This window comes from Balaenoptera musculus, chromosome 8 (assembly GCF_009873245.2).
Source record: "Balaenoptera musculus isolate JJ_BM4_2016_0621 chromosome 8, mBalMus1.pri.v3, whole genome shotgun sequence".
NCBI classification, from domain to species: domain Eukaryota; kingdom Metazoa; phylum Chordata; class Mammalia; order Artiodactyla; family Balaenopteridae; genus Balaenoptera; species Balaenoptera musculus.
In genome coordinates, this window is record NC_045792.1 from 53,167,913 (window position 1) to 53,189,959 (window position 22,047).

Here is a 22,047-nt window from a genome sequence, read left to right on the forward strand (position 1 = left end):
ACCTAGAGACAAATGACAATGAAAACACGACGAACTAAAACCTATGGAATGCAACAAAAGCAGTTCTAAGAGGGAAGTTTATAGCTATACAAGCCTACCTCAAGAAACAAGAAAAATCTCAAAGAAACAATCTAACCTCACACCTAAAGGAACTAGAGAAAGAAGAACAAACAAAACCCAAAGTTAGCAGAAGGAAAGAAATCATAAAGATCAGAGCGGAAATAAACGAAATAGAAACAAAGAAAACAATAGCAAAGATCTATAAAACTAAAAGATGGTTCTTTGAGAAGATAAACAAAATTGATAAACCATTAGCCAGACTCATCAAGAAAAAGAGGGAGAGGACTTAAATCAATAAAATTAGAAATGAAAAAGGAGAAGTTACAACAGACACCGCAGAAATACAAAGCATCCTAAGAGATTACTACAAGCAACTGTATGCCAATAAAATGGACAACCTGGAAGAAATGGACAAACTCTTAGAAAGGTATAACCTTCCAAGACTGAACCAGGAAGAAATAGAAAATATGAACAGACCAATCACAAGTAATGAAATTGAAACTGTGATTAAAAATCTTCCAACAAACAAAAGTCCAGGACCAGATGGCTTCACAGGTGAATTCTATCAAACATTTAGAGAAGAGCTAACACCCATCCTTCTCAAACTCTTCCAAAAAATTGTGGAGGAAGGAACACTCCCAAACTCATTTTATGAGGCCACCATCACCCTGATACCAAAACCAGACAAAGATACTAGAAAAGAAGAAAATTACAGACCAATATCACTGATGAATATAGATGCAAAAATCCTCAATAAAATACTAGCAAACAGAATCCAACAACACATTAAAAGGATCATACACCATGACGAAGTGGGATTTATCCCAGGGATGCAAGGATTCTTCAATATACGCAAATCAATCAATGTGATACACCATATTAACAAACTGAAGAATAAAAACCATATGATCATCTCAATAGATGCAGAAAAAGCTTTTGACAAAATTCAACACCCATTTATGATAAAAACTCTCCAGAAAGTGGGCATAGAGGGAACCTACCTCAACATAATAAAGGCCATATACGACAAACCCACAGCAAACATCATTCTCAATGGTGAAAAACTGAAAGCATTTCATCGAAGATCAGGAACTAGACAAGGATGTCCAGTCTCGCCACTATTATTCAACATAGTTTTGGAAGTCCTAGCCACAGCAATCAGAGAAGAAAAAGAAATAAAAGGAATACAAATTGGAAAAGAAGAAGTAAAACTGTCACTGTTTGCAGATGACATGATACTATACATAGAGAATCCTAAAGATGCCACCAGAAAACTACTAGAGATAATCAATGAATTTGGTAAAGTTGTAGGATATAAAATTAATGCACAGAAATCTCTTGCATTCCTATACACTAATGATGAAAAATCTGAAAGAGAAATTAAGGAAACACTCCCATTTACCATTGCAACAACAACAAAAAAAATACCTACGAATAAACCTACCTAGGTGGACAAAAGACCTGTATGCAGAAAACTATAAGACACTGATGAAAGAAATTAAAGATGATACCAACAGATGGAGAGATATACCATGTTCTTGAATTGGAAGAATCAATATTGTGAAAATGACTATACTACCCAAAGCAATCTACAGATTCAATGCAATCCCTATCAAATTACCAATGGCATTTTTAACAGAACTAGAACAAAAAATCTTAAAATTTGTATGGAGACAGAAAAGACCCCGAATAGCCAAAGCAGTCTTGAGCGAAAAAAACGGAGCTGGAGGAATCAGATTCCCTGACTTCAGACTATACTATAAAGTGACAGTAATCAAGACAATATGGTACTGGCACAAAAACAGAAACATAGATCAATGGAACAAGATAGAAAGCCTAGCGATAAACCCACGCACCTACGGTCAACTAATCTATGAGAAAGGAGGCAAGGATATACAATGGAGAAAAGACAATCTCTTCAATAAGTGGTGCTGGGAAAACTGGACAGCTACATGTAAAAGAATGAAATTAGAACACCCCCCAACACCATACACAAAAATAAACTCAAAATGGATTAGAGACCTAAATGTAAGACCGGACACTATAAAAGTCTTAGAGGAAAACATAGGAAGAACACTCTGACATAAATCACAGCAAGATCTTTTTTGATCCACCTCCTAGATTAATGGAAATAAAAACAAAAATAAACAAATGGGACCTAACGAAACTTCAAAGCTTTTGCACAGCAAAGGAAACCATAAACAAGATGAAAAGACAACCCTCAGTATGGGAGAAAATATTTGCAAACGAATCAGACAAAGGATTAATCTCCAAAATATATAACCAGCTCATTCAGCTCAATATTAAAGAAACAAACAACCCAATCCAAAAATGGGCAGAAGACCTAAATAGACATTTCTCCAGAGAAGATATACAGATGGCCAAGAAGCACATGAAAAGATGTTCAACATCACTAATTATTAGAGAAATGCAAATCAAAACTACAATGAGGTATCACCTCACACCAGTTAGAATGGGCATCATCGATAAAATACAGTGTGTGTGTGTGTGAATAAAAAAAAAAAAAAAGTTCAAAAAAAAAAAAAAAAAAAAAAAACCAGAGTGATTCTGATTAGAATATTAGAAGGAAGTGGATAGTGTTGTAGAATCAATTACAGAATTCATTATTTCTCCAAGATTTTATATTTTACTGGATCAACTCAAATTAAAATTTTTAATGCATTAAAATACATACCACTTTTTAAAAAAAAAAAAAAAAAAAAAAAAAAGAATGGGCATCATCAGAAAATCCACAAAAAACAAATGCTGGAGAGGGTGTGGAGAAAAGGGAACCCTCTTGCACTGTTGGTGGGAATGTAAATTGATACAGCCACTATGGAGAAAAGTATGGAGGTTCCTTAAAGAACTAAAAATAGAATTACCACATGACCCAGCAATCCCACTACTGGGCATATACCCAGAGAAAACCATAATTCAAAAAGACACATGCACCCCAACGTTCATTGCAGCTCTATTTACAATAGCCAGGTCATAGAAGCAACCTAAATGCCCATCGACAGATGAATGGATAAAGAAGTAGTGGTACATATATACAATGGAATATTACTCAGCCATAAAAAGGAATGAAATTGGGTCATTTGTTGAGACGTGGATGGATCTAGAGACTGTCATACAGAGTGAACTAAGTCAGAAAGAGAAAAACAAATATCGTATATTAACGCATATATGTGGAACCTAGAAAAATGGTACAGATGAACCAATTTGCAGAGCAGAAATTGAGACACAGATGTAGAGAACAAATGTATGGACGCCAAGGGGGGAAAGTGGCGGGGGGGTGGGGGTGGGGGTGTGATGAATTGGGTGATTGGGATTGACATGTGTACAGTGATGTGTATGAAATTGATGACTAATAAGAGCCTGCTGTATAGAAATATATATATACATATATATATATATATATATATATATATATATATATTATTCAAGTCATCCAAAAAATAATAATTCTTCGTAAGATATACATCTAACTATAAGGGACCGGGTTGTCCAAAGCCCAGAGCATCCTGTTGTCTTAATTTCCTCTGCCTGAAGCAGAGAGTGTACTGTCCATCAGTGACTACAGCAGGTTAGTCCTTGCAGAACTGGTCAATGAGCAACACTCCCTATTCTTCTTTGTTTAAAGGAGTCAGAAATAAAAACAGTATAGTATATACAGAAACAACTGTGAAAAGGACAGGACCCATAATATACCTATGTACAACATCATGGAATCCTAGAATCCTAGAGACTCTCAGAAGAGCATTCAAGGAGGATTTAATTTTTACAGTTTTCCTGAATGAATAGGTAGCTGATTAGGCAGTGTCGAGGTGTTCACCATCTCATAAAGCAGCCTCTCCCCCATGTGCAGCTGTTTCTTAGGGCATTTAATGCTGAATTAATATTTTTCTTCCTCTTACTTTTACCAGTTGGTCTCTGGAACTACACATAATGAGGTTCTATTCCCATTTGTGACAGCCCTTCAAGTGATACACAAAGGGGAAGTCCCACATTGTGGTCCTTTTTGCTGAGAGCCTACTATATGTCAGGTACTATGCTAGGCATTATCTCTTTTAATCCTTCCTAAAACTTTGAGAAACAAATTCACTATTGCTTCAAAAAAAAATTCACTGAATTTCTATTGAGTGTCATGCACTGTGCTAGGTGATGGAGATCAAAGGTGAACAAGAAAGACATATTCCTGCACTCAAGAATTTATTTTCTAGTGGCTAGAGATTTGTAAGAGCCAGGAAGATGGCTCCTAGAAGAAAACATAGGTGGAAAGCTTTAGGACATTAGATTTGGTAGTGATTTTCTTGGATATGACACCAAAAGCATAGGCAACAAAAGCAAAAATAGGCAATTGGGACTACACCACAAAGGAAACAATCAACAAAATGAAAAGGCAACCTATGGAATGAAAGAAAATATTTGCAAATCATATATTTGATAAGGGATTAATATCTGGAATATATAAGGAAATTCTACAACAAAAAGAACCAAATAACCCAATTTAAAAATGGGCAAAGGACTTGAATAGACAATTCTCCAAAGACACACAGATGACCTATAAGCATATGAAAAGTTGCTAAACATCACTAATCACAAGATAAATGCAAATCAAGACCACACTCACATTTGTAGAATGACCACTATCAAAAGAACGGAAAATAAGAAGTGTTGGCAAGGATGTGGAGAAAGTAGACCCTGTAAGCACTCTGGAAATGTAAAATGGTGCAGCCATTATGGAAAACAGTATAGAGGTTCCCCCAAAAATCAAAAATATAATTACCATATGAACCATCAATCCCACTTCTGGGTATATATCCAAAAGAATTCAAAGCAGGATCTTGAAGAGATATTTGCACACCTGTGTTCATTGTAGCATTATTTCACAATAGCTAAGAGGTGGAAGCAACCCAAGTGAACATCAACAGATGGATGGATAGATAAAATGTAGTGTATACATTTTGCAATGGAATATTATGCAACCTTAAAAAGGAAGGAAATCCTAGGAATTCCCTGGTGGTCCAGTGGTTAGGACTCCACGCTTTCACTGCTGGGGCTCAGGTTCAATCCCTGGTTGGGGAACTAAGATCCTGCAACCCATGTGGTGCAGCCAAAAAAAAAAATAAAAGGGAAATCCTGTCACATGCAACAACATGGATAAACTTCAAGGACATTATGCTAAGTGAAATAAGCCAGTCACAAAAGAACAGAGATTGCATAATTCCACTCATACGAATCTGAAGTAGTCAAAATCATAGAAACAGAAAGTAGAAGAGTCGTTACCAAGGGCTGAGGGTAGGAGGGAAAGGGAATTAGTGTTCAATGGGTAGAGAATTTCAGTTTTGCAAGATGAAAAATTTCTAGAGATCTGTTGTACAACAATATGAGTATACAATACTTAACACTACTGAACTATACACTTAAAAATGATTAAGATAATAAATTTGGTGTTATGTTTTTTACCATAATTTAGAAAGTTAAAATTTTAATTTATCAAAAAAAATTATTATTGCATAAAGTATATCATAAATCTAAAGGTATGTAAAATGCATATGTAAGATTAGAAATATAAAATGTATATCCATGTACCCTCCACACAGCCTAAAAATAGAATATTATTAATACCTTAGAGGTCTTCTCTGAGGCCCTCCTTCCCCAGAGGTAACTATCCTGAGTATTTGTGTTAATCCTTCTCGTACTTTTCTTTATAGTTTTACCACTAATATGAGATATCTCTAAATAACATATATTTGCCTAATATTGAACTTTATATATGGAATCATTTATCCTCTTGTAACTTATCTCTTTTTCTCTGATCTCTTATTCTTTTTTTAACATGAACCTCTTTTTTGAGATTCATCATACTGGATATTCCTTTGAATGAAAACACCACAATTTATCTTCTATTCTGTTCTTAATGGACATTTAAGATGTTACTAGTTTGGGGCTCTTACAAATGGGTATTACTGCTGTGAATCCTCTTGTACGTCTTAGTCCTGGTACACATGTCCAAAAGCTTCTCTTGACCCTAGATTCTGGAGTATAGATTTAAGTAAATGAAAAAGAAATTGAACACAACCTAAGCATCTCTCAAAAGGGTAATGGATGAATAAAATGTGACATTTATATAATGGAATATCATACAGTAATCAAAAGGAATGAACCTCATCTTTCTGTATCATCATGGATGGATCTCAAAAACGTTATATAGAATGATGAAAGTGAGAGAAAACAGGAACAATGAATCATACTATTTAGGTAAAAAAAAAAATTTTAAGCACACAAAACATAATACTAAATATATGTAAAAATATAAAAAGTGGTCTGGAAGTGTGCACAGTAAACTCGTGATCGTGTTTGTCTCTGAGGAAGATGGGAAAGGGGTCTTTATAGTGTTTTATTTCCTTTTAAAATAAATGACAAAATATTAACAATTGTTAACTCTGGGTGACAGAATAAGCATATTTGTTATACTGTTCTTTGTATTTTTTTTTTTTTGTATGTTTTAAGTTCCTTAAGAGAGAGAGAGACTGGACCCAGAAGAACGTGAGGAGAATGTGTAAGCATCATTGAAATATTTGTGTTTGCCTAACAGTTCATCTAGTATTCAAAATTAACATAATCCTAAGGTAGGTTTTTGATGGTTTTCATTCTTCTGCTATAATTTTAAAAGGAACACTGTGGTTAAAAAAAAAAAAAAGACTGTGAATATGTCATACTAGTATTTACATAAGACAGATTCTCAGACATGTAATTACTGGGTCAAAGAGTGTGAACCTCTGAAACATTTGCTGCCTTTCAGGAAACTGTTCCAGTATACGTTCCTTTGGATAATCCTCACTTGAAATATTACGGATCTGGGAGTGCTTTTTGTAGGCATAAAAGCCTCATCCTTTATTAACTAAAATTTAATTCTTCCACTTTGTAGATCAATACCTGATGCATATAGCTTCGCATTAACCTCTAGTTTAATCAGCATTCCTCTAGATAAAATGTTGAAGACATTTTAGCTCCTTATCAGGAAGGGCTGTCTAAAGAGAGAGCTGTTCGAAGATCGGAGCTCCTCAGTCCTGGAGGCAGGTGAGCAGAGACTGGACAATTACTTGGCAGAATGTTATAGATTCCTTCTTTTTTTTCATTCCTCAAATCTTTAGGAAACACCTCGTCCCTCAGCGACGTGCAAGGACCTGAAGACCCAGGCTGAATTTCTAGAGTTTAGCTAAATGATCCAGTCCTGGGATTCTCCGAATTCTTTATGGCTGGCTGGACCTTAATTTTAGGCTTTGTGGAGGGTGTGCCTGTGCGAACGAACGACAGGAAACGCAGGAAATGCAAACTAGATTTTATTTTATTTCAATTAATTACGTTTCTTAAAACTATCCATCAAGCCCACTTCTGGGTTTTGGATACAAAGATAATTTCTTGCTGAAAGAACATTCTGGGGCGGGAAAAGGAGAGGCAATTGTGGGTGGGGGAGGTTGGGCGAAAAAAATCAATGTCTCCTAGTCTTCTAGCAGGATGGCTCGTTTCCCGTACCCCTCGACCCCCGCTACCAAGCCCCGACACCCATTCCGTGGAGTTAGCGCCGGCCAGCAAGCGAGCAAGGCCGGACACTTAGTAGCCCGGAACCTCGCGTGCGCGTTTCCGGCAGCAGCGTGCACGGGGAAGTGTTTGAGCGCCGCACCGCCTCGCGCCATGCCCTTCAGCCCCGCGCTCGGAGGTGAAAGCTCGTGGCTTGGGCCCCGGCCGTGGTCTTGGTGATTTTCTTTGTAGTTGGAGGTCAGAGGCCAGGCCTCAAGTGCGAACGGCCTCACCATGATGAACGGCCGGCCGGGCCGAGTGCCCTTACAGTTCCTGCCGAATGAGGCCCGGAGCCTGCCGCCGCCCAAGCTAACCGACCCGCGGCTCGTCTACGTCGGCTTCTTGGGTTACTGCTCCGGCCTGATTGATAACGCGATCCGGCGGCGGCCGATGGTGTCGGCCGGTGAGGGCTGCGCGGGCGGGATGGGCTGGGAGGAGAGGGGGCTGTAGGGCTGAGGGCCGGCTCTGCCTTAGGCTGCCTGAGGTGCCTCCGCTTTTCCGGGCCTTTTCGCGTTAACAGGCCCCGCCTCGCCTCCCTCAGGTATCCGCGCCCCGTGAGCTTCTCAGAATCGGGCCGGCCAGAGTGTCATTTCAGGAAACTGAGATGCAGTGCAACCCACGACCTCGCAGTGAGTCTGTGAAGGACCCCGGACTGAACTGCCTGCTCCCCTCTCAGTTCGCGCTGTGGAGTGTGCAAAAATGAGCGATCAATCGATGCAATGCACTACTAACACTGCGTGCATTATAGCATTTAGTCTTCAGACACCTTGGGTGGTGAGGTGGGGGAGAGGTATTATCCATAATGGGGAAACAGAGCCTTAGATTAAAGCAGCTTGCCCAAGGTCGTAAGTAGCACAGTCTGTTTTTAAACTTCAGAGTCTATGTTCAGAACCAGTACTTCTCAGATTTAATGTGCATACTAATAACTTGGGGATCTTGTTAAAATGCAGATGCTGGTTCATTAGATCTGGAGAGAGGCCTGATGGTCCCAATCTCCCAGACGCTGCTGGTCTGGGGACTTCACATTGAGTAGGAGGCTCTAAACCACTGGGCTGTATTTCCTAGTAGATCAGTGTTCACCTGTCTGAGACCAACAGTGATAGTAAGTGACGCAGCTGTGCTAAAGTCTATGGATTTCCAAAGGGAAGAGAGGGAAACTTTGTAAAAGGTGTCTTTCAATTTAGCTTTGATATGTCAGACAGATACTTGGAGAGAGCCTTCCAGGCCCATGGGAGGCTAGTGGGAGTGAATGGGGGCAAGAGCACCTGAATGGGGGGCAGTTGGTGATGAGTGAGTGCAGAGTAGGGCGGTAAGGCAACAAAGATTTAGGTGGATGGTGGCAGTTTATTCTCTAGGCAGATGGGATCCTTACATGCTTTTGAAAGCTATCAAAGCTATCAGAGGAAGTTCAGTGATTGGACCTGTGTTTTAAAAGGTCAACTTTGTTAGAAACTGATTGGAGCCAAGGAGCCCAGCTAGGACGAAGGCTAATACAGTGGTTCAGGCAAGCAGGAATCACCTCACTTGTGCCTCTTTTGCCTTCTTCCAGCTGTATCTATGCCTGGAGGTCGACTCCCAACCCACCAAATTTCGGCATTTCTAGTGCTCAAATAGACTTGAGATCCTATCTGCTTTGGACATGACCCCACTCCACAGAAAGGAGTGATCTTTGTCCATTTCTGCCACTAGGAACTATGGAGTGTTCTCCCTTCTTATCACCACTCCACACTTGCCCACGCCTGTCACTTGGTGTAATGGAAAGAGCTCCATTTTGGAATTAAATGGCTTTGCTCCGCTGCTTCCCAGCCATGTCACCTTGCGCAAGTTACTTGGTCAGAGCTCAAGTTTCCTCATCTATAAAGTGAGAAATAATTCATCTTTGTATATTTTTTTGTGAGAATTAAGTGAGATTCTATAGGCAAATGCCTGGCACACGGAAGGTGCCTAACAGGTTTCCCTTTCCTTAGCTCTTGTTATGCAGCTTACCATATATTTGTTCAACCTTAACTGAGCTCTTTCCCTGTGCCAGGCAGTGTTACACATTGGCTGTATAGGGGGAGGAATACTGACCTGCCCTTGAGGAACTCCTAATTGTGTCAGGGAGACAAACAGATCTGGGTCTAGGTGTGACAGACAGGTATTTTGATAGAGGTGGGTGAGCAGAGAGTGCTTTGGGAGCATAAAGGAGGTTCAGATCAGAGGGATCCTGTTCCAGAGGAAGAAACGGTTGGCTGAGATTTGAAGTATGTATCACTTAATCTCACCTCATGGTTGTCAAAGAATGTTTTGTGCCTTTTCTGGGAGACAGAAGAGCATAGTAGTTAAGAGCACAAGCTTTTGCATTTGACACCACCTCCTCCCTACTAGCCATTTGATTCTGAAGAAGTTACTTATCTCTGTGAGCTTTAGTTTCCTCATCTATGAAATAGGGATGGTGTCTACCTCTTTGTGTGGCTGTGAGAACTAGGTGAGATAATGGATGTAAAGCACTTAGCCCAGGCCTAGGGGTCAGAGTTCCTGAGTTCCCTGGGTTTCCCCTTAGTTGCTTTGGAAAATTCAGGTCTTGAAGACTTTATTGAAATAGTTTTCCTCAGCAGCATTTATTGAATGAATGCATACTGTGTTTATCTAGTTCAATGTCTGGCATATAGTAATGTTCAATGAGTATTTATTGAATGAATGTGTAGATTACAAGGAAATATAAAACATTGTCCCAACCATCCAAAGATTTACAAACTAGGTGGGCATATCTATTAAAAAGATGAATTGTGGTACAACTTTATGCACATAGGAGGAGTGGGGAAGGAGAAATATATGGTGGATTTTCCAACTGTGGCCATGGAGAGTACCTGGCATTCTGTAGGTAGTTGGAATATTCTATCAATGAAATCAAGTTGTGCAGATCTTTTTCAAGTTAGCAGAAAATATTAAATACAATTTTTTCTTAAGCTTTTCTCCCATCACCTGTTTTTAAACCCTTGTTTCTGGTTACCACTTACCTGCCCTAAATTTAGAGTTAGTTGGTATCTAAGTGTAATCCACAAAATTAAATGTTTATTGATTTCTAGTTTAATATATCAGTAGTTTATGGCATTCTGCAAAGAGCACCATGGCTTTCAAGTTTAGGTTCACTGAGTAAAGGAAAGAAGGGGAAGATAATTGTGGGAGGGTTGTGTATATGGTGAAAGGGAGACCACTGCTGAAAGAGAAGAGGCTAGGGAAATGAGGACTTGGGAAGAGGCCAAGGCATGCCTTTAGGGCTAGTACACTGATATCATCTAAATCTTCTGTGAAGGATATGAGTAAGCACAGAGAGTCTGAGTCTTTGTATCTGTGTAGTCCAGTGGCACACGGGAGAACCCAGCACATTTTGGTTTGCTGTATTACAGGTGGCCCATTAGGGGAAGCAGTGGCTGTTCGGGGTAAGGGAGAATGCAGAAGAGTCTGGGCCTTGTCCAGTCCCAGGTCATAGTGATACTTTGTATTTTTATTGTTTTACAATTTTTCCAAAACACTATAATAACTACTGTGAAAAAGACAGGTTAGGTATTATCTTTTAGAGGTAGTAAATTGATTTTCCCAAGGCCATTCATCCATTTATTATATATTTATTAAGTGCTGTCTGTGTGCTGGTATACAAAGATGAATCAAACATTGACTTTGCCTGGTAGTAGAGAGAGAAATAATTATTATAGCAATTTACATATTAATAGATATGAGTTCATCCTTTTAACTCCAGGAAAGTTATAGGAAGGCTTCTTAGCAGAAGTGATGTCTGAGTTGAATCTTGAAGGATCAGGAAGTTGCTGGACAGAGAAGTAATCAGTGCACGGTATATAGAAGCATGAAGGAGCCTAGTTCATGTGAGGAATTAAAAGTAGTTCAGTATTGCTGGGCACAATGTGCATATCAGGGAGTGTCAGAAGATGAAGGTGGAAGAGGCAGCTCGTGAAAGGCCTGGGAGATCATATGCACGAGTTTAGGGTCCTGTTGACCATAATTGAAGAAGGGACTGACAGACTAGTTTGTGTTTTTGTAGAAATTCCTCTAATGACAGGGTAAAAGCTGGGATCAGTGTGGAGTAGAAAATGAGGTGAAAGGGAGACCAGTTAGTGTAAATAAGCATAAGTTCCCTGAAGTGAGGAAAGGAAATATTTTTAAGGTAGAATTGACAGTGACTGGATGTAGGGGAAGAGGGTAGAAAAAAAGATAATTACTGTGTTTATTACCCAGGACATGGATTCCTGGGTAAATGGTCTTATTCTCTGAATTAAGAAAAAGAGGTATGAATAGGAAGGAACTGAGTTTGTTTGGGGGTATTCAGGTAAACGTATCTGTCAAATATTCAGATATATTTGCTGTTCAGCATGGGTGCCTGAGTTGGATGTTACTTATAGATGATAATAGATAAAACTATAGGAATAAAAAGTTCTCCAAAGGAACATGTACGGGATAAGAAGAGGGCTGGGAATAGAATTCTGAGGCATAGCTAGAAAACCTGCCCTTAGCCTTTTGCAAAAAAATATTTTTGTATATAAAGTTTATACCTTTGCATCTCCCCTTCACATTTTAAATTTTGGCTTTCCTAGATCATGTGATTTGATCCTCTCCAGTCTTATTATAATAGGATGATTTTTTTAGTAGGATGATTTTATTTATTTATTATTTATTTTTATTTTTTCTGCTCCACGTGGCATGTGGGATCTTAGTTCCCCAGCCAGGGATCGAACCCATACCCCCTGCAGTGGAAGCGCAGAGTCTTAACCACTGGACCGCCAGGGAAATCCCAGTAGGGTGATTTTTTAAAAATAGTTTTTGAATAAGAAATACATGCAAAATTACAAAATTTAGAAGGTACAAAAGAGAATTGAGATATATTTGTCGTACAGTGTACTGTTTTAGTAACCACTAGATATGCAAAAATAAATCGGTATATGGAGACAAACCAAATTGCTTTTAGACCATCTGTAGAGGACTTTACCTCTACTCGTCATCTCCTGAACATGTCCTGGAATACAAGCTAGTGTAGGTCTAAAGTTAACTTATTGAAAAAGGAAAACTTTTTTTTCTGTTTCAGTCTGCCATTCAAGTTTTTGTACTTACCCACCTTTTTCCTTGAAGAAACTTATAAAACCTGAATTTTAAAAATCTTGGGTTCTGTTGATAGTTATATTTGTAGACTTAATGTTGCTTTTCATAGTTGCCAGATATCCTTAGGAAGATGTCCCAAAGAATACCCATATACAGAAGCCTTTTTTTTTTTAAAGAATGTCGAAAGAAATAAATTATATATCTGAAACATTAAAAATGTGATTTTTAATACAATGACTGATTTTGCTTTCTTTGGGATTTGTTGTTTCAATTTCAGGTTTGCATCGCCAGCTTCTATATGTTACTTCCTTTATTTTTGTCGGATATTATCTTTTAAAACGTCAAGACTGTATGTATGCTCTGAGGGACCATGATATGTTTGCATATGTAAAGTCACATCCAGAGGATTTTCCTGGAAAAGGTATTTCAAGTTAATTGCAGAAAACTTCTTTCTTACTCTGTATCATTTTCCCTGGTTAATCTTATTCATGCCTATGGCTTCAGTGCCTTCTGTATTTTGTTGACTTCCACATCTTTGTCTGTAGACCAGAATTCTCTTGAATTCATATATCCAGTTTCTGGCTGAGTACCTCTGTGTCCCTCAGACAGCAGACAGAACTCATGTCCCCTCTGCTTGCCCAGACCTCCTGTTCTTCTGTGTCCTGCTTCAGTGAATGGCACTACTGTCCACCTAGGCTCTCCAGCCAGAAGCCTGGGAATCATCTTCAAGTCTGTGTCTTTGACTTCCCATTAGTCATCAAGTCTTACCGTTCTAATCCCTAAATAATTCTCAACCCTGAACTCTCCTCTCTACCCTTGCCACTACCCTGGTTCAGGCCCTGGTAACCTCTTGTGTGGACGCTTGCACTTGCCTCTAGCTTGCCTCTGCCTTTAGTCTTACCGAAAATCACATCTCTGTGGATAAATATGGATGTGCTTAAAATAGCTATCCATTGCCTTTTGGATAAAATCAAGACTCCCTAGGATGGCTTGTTTTCCCAGGCTGAGCTAATTGCCTGGTAGAAACACTTAACTCATACCTCTTATCCACTCCTTAACACACACAGGCTGTGTTGTGTCCCTCACTGGACTGTAGCTTCATCTTTGTTTCTCCAGCCTCCAGCACAGAGCCTACACGTAGTAGGCACTTAAATAAATAATGGCTGGCCTGAACTACATAGGGCCCTGCCTCATCTCCTGCCTCATGAAATGCTGTCCTGAACCTGCCCTATATCACTTTGCACATGCTATACCTCCTTAGTCCTCCTCTTGCCCCATTTCCACTCTGTGCACCTAACAAAATTCCTGCTCAAGATTCATCATCTCAATGAAGCCTTCATCCAGCTATAGACAGGAATTTCCTTAGCACACTCTACTTATCTTTGTGCAGCTGTGAATATAACTGTAATATTGCTGTTTTCTTGTTCACATTTTATACAGATACACAATATAGATGTGTGTGTACATGAGTGAATGAGTGTAGGAAATATTTGAAATTTTGAAAATTTTGTAAATATATTTTTAGATTTTCCTATTTATGTAAAAGTGTAGTATTAAGCATTTAAATTTCATCAGACTGAATGATGATGTGTAGGGTCCTATTTAGCTCTGAAATTGTATTACTCTAACATTTCCCTAGCCTTCAGTCACATATGTGATATTTATGGTGGATCAGAAAGGCAGCTTTTTTTTGCCAATGAAGAGCTCAAAGACTAGTACAAAGCCCTGAATAGTAGATGTATCAGGGATGGGGAATACTCAGGACTGCTGGATGTTAGAGCTGAAAGGAATCTTGGGAATATTGATTTCTAAGAGGGAGACCCAGTGGCAGTTAGTCCTCAGTCCCAGACCTCTGGCTCTTTGCCTCCGCATTTCCACTAGCCCTCTGGCAGTGAGTGTAGCCTCATGGGCTCATTCTCTCTGAGCAGCAGATTACTGGCAGGTGTGCCCAGAGCCTCCTGCATGGACAGTGCAGGCATGGAGAGCTTGACTGCCTCGGCTCCTGGCCCCTCCCTATTCATTCCTTCTTTTACCCCTTCAGCTAGGATTCCCCTGGCAGCACTTTGCCCCTCCAGATAACCATCTGGATGTCACCACAGATTCTTCCAAAGTTATTCTTCATTCAGTGGAACAAAATGCCTCAGTGATTGCCAAGCCATGGTTGAGGACTAGAAAATAAGGCAGTTCTTAAAAGAATATTAAGTGTTAATTTTTCTTTAGGAAATATGATTTTTTAAACACAATTTAAAAATCTTTTGTGATCTTTCTTTTTATAGATAAGAAAACTTATGGTGAAATTCTTGAAGAATTCCATCCAGTGCGTTGAAGTCTCCAAAATGCTTGCTCTGGTTTCACTGATACCGGTTTTTTCTGAATTTTGTGGAACTGTTTCTATGACATCTGAAGTGTATGGTAATCTATACGTTAACACCTTGTGATTAAAATGGTAATCATAAGCACTGACTCCTTTTTGTCATAAGAAAAATAGTTCATCGGAGAATGGTCAGTTTCCATTTACCTAGTTTTTTTTTTTTTTTTTTAAATCTTCATCCTTCCTGTTTTTAAATTTATTTATTTATTTATGGCTGTGTTGGGTCTTCGTTTCTGTGCAAGGGCTTTCTCTAGTTGCGGCAAGTGGGGGCCACTGTTCATCGCGGTGCGCGGGCCTCTCACTATCGCGGCCGCTCTTGTTGCGGAGCACAGGCTCCAGACGCGCAGGCTCAGTAGCTGTGGCTTACGGGCCCAGTTGCTCCGTGGCATGTGGGATCTTCCCAGACCAGGGCTCGAACCCGTGTCCCCTGCATTGTCAGGCAGATTCTCAACCACTGCGCCACCAGGGAAGCCCTCCATTTACCTAGTTTTAAGAAGACATCTGGCAGATTTAAAAATGGGGTTTAGTTCTAATTCAGAGTTGGCAAACTATAGCCTGTGGGCCAAATCTGGCTCACTGCCAATACAATTTTATTGGACACAGCCAAGCTCATTTGTTTACCTGTGTATGGCTGCTTCCATGCTACTGCAGCAGAGTTGAATGGTGGTGACAGAGACCTTATGGTCTGCAAAGCCTAAAATATTTAATATATGGCCCTTTACAGAAGAGTTTTGCCTGCTCCAGTTCTAATGCAAAGTGAATCCAAGCAAGCCAGATTATGGTAGGTTTTGTGAGTCGTGCAGAATAATTTTGACTTGATTCTGTAGGTAGTGGAAAGTCACTAAAGGATTTTAAATAGGAATAACATGATCATGTTTGTATTACTGAGCTCTCTGCAACAACGTAGAGGGTGGTTGAGAAGGAGGAAACTCAAGACCAGGAGAACAGCTGATACGGCAAAGGGGTCTCAGCTCTTAGATGGATCATCCTGGAGAAAGTGGGCTCAGTAGCTAATGCTGTCTACAGTGGAGCTTGGTGCAATTAGAAGTAAAAGATCCCACCTAACTACAATGAGGTTACTCTTTATGGCTTATCAAGTCCAAATGCTTGTCCAAAAAGTTTTTGTTTCCAAGGTCAGATTTTATAATCAGATTAGGTTTTGGAGATTAATAAAATTGTTTATTTATATGTGATTTCAAATTAGGTGGCAGTCTGAATATAAGCAGATGGGCAAATCAGATGGTTCCATCTCTCTTCTCTTGAGTCCTACTTGTTAAAAATGAAATCGCGTCTGAGAAAGTAGAGGTTAATAAAGATATGTACAAATACAAGGTATTATTTTTTATTGCTACTGCAATAAATAAGTTTATAGTTCACCTGTGCTCAGCAGGTGTAAGAGTGTGAACCACTCACTCAGAGTTTAGGACTCTGCTACTTCTTAGTTCTGGAGGCTAAAAAGTAAGGGAGGGCTAGAACAAAGACAAGGTGAGGGTGGGAGAAAAAAATCCACCTATAATAATAGCTCTCAGATGCCAGCTGCTTTTGACTTATTGTCGTGTTTAATTTTCATAACAACTTTATGAGGTAGGTAACACTTTCCCCATTTTATAGATGAGGAAATTTAGGCTACAGTGGGTTAAATAACTTGCCCAAGATCACAGTGAATGACTGCCAAGAGGGAAGGATGTGAACTTCAATTAGTCGGATGCTAAAACTTCTCTTTCTCCTGTAACACACTGGCCAGGTGACATGTGGTCCCTCGTGAACCACTGGCTACCACCCCAAGCTGGTAAGAGGAGCAAGGAGAGTTGTGAATAGCAACAAGCAACCTAAAGGTGACCCAGTGATGAGTCCACGAATTGGTTCTCAGAGGCAGGTAGGGAAGCATCCCAGACATCCAAGTCACCTTCACTTCTAGCTGCGGGTCCAGGTCTTTCTGGTCTTATCATCATCAGGCTAGCGAACTGCTCCATGTCCTCATCACAGTCTGCCTTCTGTCATGTGGAGTAAGCTGTGGAGTGCAGAAATTTTAAGAAAGCAGCCAGTATAAATTCACACCATTAAGGTACTGTCACATGCCTATTAAAGTAGGAAAAATACTGAAAAAGCACAGCGGTGCTGCCGTAGGAAAACCCTGGTGGCATTACAGCGCTACAAGAAGAATCCGGTTGTCAGTGCTGCAATATCTCACCTAGTTTCATCTCTACATTTTACTAACAGGAAAACTACAGAAAGGTGAACTAAGTTGTCCAGGGCATAGAGAGATCAGTGAAGAGCCAGGACAAGAGGCCAGATATTTTTTAACTTCTGTACAGCTGCCACAAAAAACAAGCTAGGGAGCGTTGAAGCGTTGCAATGTAGAATTGGCTGCTCTTGTCTTTGAAGTGGTTTGGCTGACCAAGGAGTGGGGTTTCTCACCGCTTTGCCATCCCTAATTCCCACCTCCAGCCCAAGCTGCAGAATTCTAAGGTGCTAAGGAAATCCAGTAGTGTAGAGGAAAGGAATTAGATGTGAGCTAGGCCAGGGCCCATTCACATCTTGGCTCTGCCATTTCCTGAGTAACCTCGGACTCATTTTATCTCTCAGACCTCCAGTTTTTCCATTTGTAAGAAGGGATTATAATTCCATTAGATCATTGATATGCAAGTGATTTTAAACTACAAGACTATTCAAGTGCTAATTGTTTTTATTAATTTTTTTATTATTCAGTGAATAAACTGAAACCCAGAGAAGTGAGTGAAAACAAGGCCTCACAGCTCATTAGTGATGGAATCAGGACTTGAACCCAGAGCTCTTGACCCAGCCCCATTACATTCAAGAAGAACCTCTGAAAGGCCACCCAGGGAGCCTCAAGGGGAGAGGGAAGCGGGTTGAAGTTGGCAGTTTGGGTTTGGGTTTGAGGTAGGGGAAGGGAAAATGGCTGAGAAAATACCAGGAGCAGAGCTCTTTATAGGCTATGTGTTCAGAATCCATGTGTATTTCCCATCATTATAGAGTGGCCTCAGGAAAATCATGAAGATAACACAATATAGCAGAGAGTAAATCTGATGGAAAGAACACCCAGCTCAAAGTTGGGGCCATTCTTGCTTTTTTTATCCCCCTACTAATTATGTGACTTTGGGTGAGTCAGTTCATCTCTCTGGATTTAATTTCCTTACAGGTAAAATGAGGATAAAGATTCTGCCCAAATACCTGCATCGGGTGGTTTTGAGATTCCCATGGACGTGGACTTGGACATGGTTTATTACCGATGAAGCCAGTTTGTGGCAGCAGGGCTGACAGGTGGCACAGGATCAAAACTGGCATGTGCCGTGGCCAAATTTCTCCCAATCATTACCCAGGAGTGACCCATCCATGACTGTCCCAGATCCCCTTCCCACCTCCTACCCTGTGCCACCACCTGCTAGTCTAGCTTCCTGCTCATCTACACCTCACAACCCCAGCCCTTCTGTGCTCAGATTCCAACACGTATGTATACGTCCTCACAACTGGGCTTCCCAACGGGCATGCCTCCACACTGGTGTCCCCGGAACAGATTTGAGTGCCCACATAGTGGTCCTTTAGCTTTCCATTTGGCTGGCTGCCACTTGGGATGGCCAGAGTACCCCTGCTAGTTGCAGGACTACTGTGAGCAGCCTCACCTATGTACCCCATGTGCCATATAAATATAATTTTCCATATTTCATAACTTGAAAAAATGTTGGAAGCAGTGCCACACACACATAGAATTCACATTCTACACCTAAGTAAACACATGCCTTGGGTAAGTTTCTTCACTTATAAAATAGAAAAAATAAAACCTATCTTCCGGACTTCCCTGATGGCACAGTGTTTAAGAATCCGCCTATCAATGCAAGGGACACAGGTTCGAGCCCTAGTCCAGGAAGATCCCACATGCCGCGGAGCAACTAAGCCTGTGTGCCACAACTACTGAGCCTGCGCTCTAGAGGCCGCAAGCCACAACTACTGAAGCCCGTGTGCCACAACTACTGAAGCCTGTGTGCCTAGAGCCTGTGCTCTGCAACAAGAGAAGCCACCACAGTGAGAAGCCCGTGCACCACAATGAAGAGTAGCTCCTGCTCACTGCAACTAGAGAAAGCCCACGCACAGCAATGAAGACCCAAAGCAGCCAAAAATTAATTAATTAATTAAAAAAAAAACTATCTTCCTAGAATTGTTATGAAGATTAAATGAGTTAATCCTATCTCAAGCATTTAGGGACTACGCTGGCATTCATTATGTGCTCAAATAGAAGCTATCATTTATATGTGACATCAGGGGTTCTTATTTTAGAATTCATGGATAGGCCCTAGTAGATGGCATATCCCCTGAAATTGCATGTACAGTTATGTGTCTTTATGCCTAGACTCTGGAGAGAGAGAGAGTCCTTGGCTTTAATCAGATTCTTAAAGAAGTCAATGGTGAGAGCACACCTGTTCAGTTCGTACAGCTCCAAATATTCACATACTTACTAATAATTGCACAAATACATATAAGTGCACGTAAGGTATGCACTCACCAATCACTTTTCCTTATGTTTCCATGACAGTTCACCACCATTACTCACCAATTCTGGGTCAGAAGGAGAGTAAGGCAGGCCTGGCCTTGGACCTTCCCAAGTCATGGTCCCAATATCCCAAAGTGAGGGTGGCTTTGTCTGAGAGCCAGGCTCTCCCTCTCACACTGGGTTCACCACTGCTCTATTTCCTCCCCTGGGATGTCCCTCAGTGGACTCTGACACCCACTAGCATGGCCACCGTTACCTTTCCTAGAGTCCGAGGCCTCTATGGGCTGTCCCATTATCTCCTGGTATTTCCTCGTCACCTCCTCAGCTTTCAGGGTAAGGTGGGTGAGGATATGAGGAAGGCTGGAGAAGTGCAGGTGGAACTAGGCTTCCAGGTCCAGCTGCCCCAAGACCCTCTCCTCCTCGGCCTCCTCTGGCTCTGCAGCTTCGTTCTCAGCCTCGTCGGCTTTGCCACCTGCCACCTTGGCCTTCCACTCCTCCCAGGGCAGCAGCCCATGTTCCACATCCACGCAGATGGCCTTGAGCATGGTGAAGTAGTTGTAGAGATAGGGAGCCCCTGCCTAGGCCTGGCGTCCATGAACACTCAGCTGCACATCCCACAGAAGGCTGGGGATCATCACCAGCTGTTTCATGTTGCACACCATGGCCGAGTACTGGTCCATGACAGTCAGCAGGCAGTTCCTGCGGTAGCACTTGGTCAGCATCTGCATGGTGGCTTTAGCTTCCATACAGAGGCTGGCAGACTGCCTCAGCACTATTTCCAGGCTGTTATTTTTGTCTGGATGCACAGCAGTTTGACAGAATGCAAGGCCCAGCTGGTGGGTCAACACAGCCCTCTTTTACGCCAATCCCAGGGCTTGGGTCCCAACATCTGTATCAGGCGATCCATCTGCCCAGGGATAGAACTGCCAGACTTCTGTCAGTCATTTCAGTACTCCGTGACTGCCTCAGCAAGAGCCTGGCTCCTCCTTCATCAGCTCACCAGGTCAGTTAGAGGGCAGCCTTTCCCTTTGGCAACTGGTGCACTTGAAACCAGGGCAGTAATTAATTCTTTCAGGTCACCTGAGACCAAGCTGCCTCTTGGCTGTCTGTGTCCTAATGCACAGCTCACTTCTTCAACCTGGGTGTCTCAGCTGTGAAATGAACAAGGGAAGAGGGTCATGTAATGAAATGGCTTAGTGTGGGGCAAAGAGCATTCAAGTGGGAGCCAGAAGCCCACTTCTGCTGCAATTTCCTAGCCATGAGTTGTCATTGTTTGCTGACTAACAATTATGAGCACCCACTTACATCAAGTTCTATACTAAGCTCTTTCACCACAACCCTACGATGAATGCTTTAGTATTCCCATTTTACCAGTGAGGAAACTGAGGTGCAAACAGCTAAAGTAACTTGCCCATGGTGCCCTTAGGGCTGGGATTCCAGCCTGGGACCACCTCTCTCTCACCTCCAGTCAGGGCTCTAGACTGATGTGTGAGGTTGCATAAGTTATACAAGGTAGAGAGGGAAGACAGGAGAAGCAAGAAGAACTACAATTCTTCAGCCTGTGGAAGGAAAACCACATTCACAGAAAGACAGACAAGATGAAAAGGCAAAGGAATTTGTACCAGATGAAGGAACAAGATAAAACCCCAGAAAAACAACTAAATGAAGTGGAGATAGGCAACCTTCCAGAAAAAGAATTCAGAATAATGATAGTGAAGATGATCCAGGACCTTGGAAAAAGAATGGAGGCAAAGATCGAGAAGATGCAAGAAATGTTTAACAAAGACCTAGAAGAATTAAGAACAAACACCTAGAAGAATTAAAGAACAAACAAACAGAGATTAACAATACAATAACTGAAATGAAAACTACACTAGAAGGAATCAATAGCAGAATAACTGAGGCAGAAGAATGGATAAGTGACCTGGAAGACAGAATGGTGGAATTCACTGCCGTGGAACAGAATTTAAAAAAAAGAATGAAAAGAAATGAAGACAGCCTAAGAGACCTCTGAGACAACATTAAATGCAACATCATTTGCATTATAGGGGTCCCAGAAGGAGAAGAGAGAGAGAAAGGACTCAAGAAAATATTTGAAGAGATTATAGTCGAAAATTTCCCTAACGTGGGAAAGGAAATAGCCACCCAAGTCCAGGAAGTGCAGAGATTCCCAGGCAGGATAAACCCAAGGAGTAACATACTGAGACACATAGTAATCAAATTGACAAAAATTAAAGACAAAGAAAAGTTATTGAAAGCAGCAAGGGAAAAACGACAAATAACATACAAGGGAACTCCCATAAAGTTAACAGCGATTTCTCAGCAGAAACTCTACAAGCCAGAAGGGAGTGGCAGGACATATTTAAATTGATGAACGGGAAAAATACCCAGCAAGGATCTCATTCAGATTCGACAGAGAAATTAAAACCTT

The 22,047-nt window shown here is 40.9% G+C and overlaps 2 protein-coding genes across 2 annotated transcripts in view; one reads left to right on the plus strand and one right to left on the minus strand.

The window, feature by feature from the left end:
* The first annotated feature begins 7,722 nt into the window (after positions 1-7,722).
* Positions 7,723-15,197, plus strand: NDUFC2 (NADH:ubiquinone oxidoreductase subunit C2). Its single transcript, XM_036862273.1, has 3 exons — positions 7,723-8,050; positions 13,016-13,159; positions 15,015-15,197. Exons 1-3 carry the CDS (start codon positions 7,882-7,884, stop codon positions 15,062-15,064), a joined length of 363 nt encoding a protein of 120 aa, XP_036718168.1. The 5' UTR covers positions 7,723-7,881; the 3' UTR covers positions 15,065-15,197.
* A 319-nt stretch (positions 15,198-15,516) lies between these two features.
* Positions 15,517-22,047, minus strand: part of LOC118898909 (thyroid hormone responsive) — a 40,957-nt gene continuing 34,426 nt past the window's right edge. Inside the window, 2 exon segments of the mRNA XM_036859706.1 lie at positions 15,517-17,120; positions 19,873-20,767. Of these exon segments, the coding sequence (XP_036715601.1) occupies positions 17,107-17,120; positions 19,873-20,362 (504 nt within the window). The 5' untranslated portion in view covers positions 20,363-20,767 and the 3' untranslated portion in view covers positions 15,517-17,106.

Bases quoted from the DNA above. Each gene is read 5' to 3' on its own strand.
- NDUFC2 (XM_036862273.1), top strand. From the start codon at position 7,882: ATGATGAACGGCCGGCCGGGCCGAGTGCCCTTACAGTTCCTGCCGAAT. The intron at 8,051-13,015 runs GTGAGGGCTGCG...TTTCAATTTCAG, and splicing joins GCGGCCGATGGTGTCGGCCG to GTTTGCATCGCCAGCTTCTA. The intron at 13,160-15,014 runs GTATTTCAAGTT...TTCTTTTTATAG, and splicing joins AGAGGATTTTCCTGGAAAAG to ATAAGAAAACTTATGGTGAA.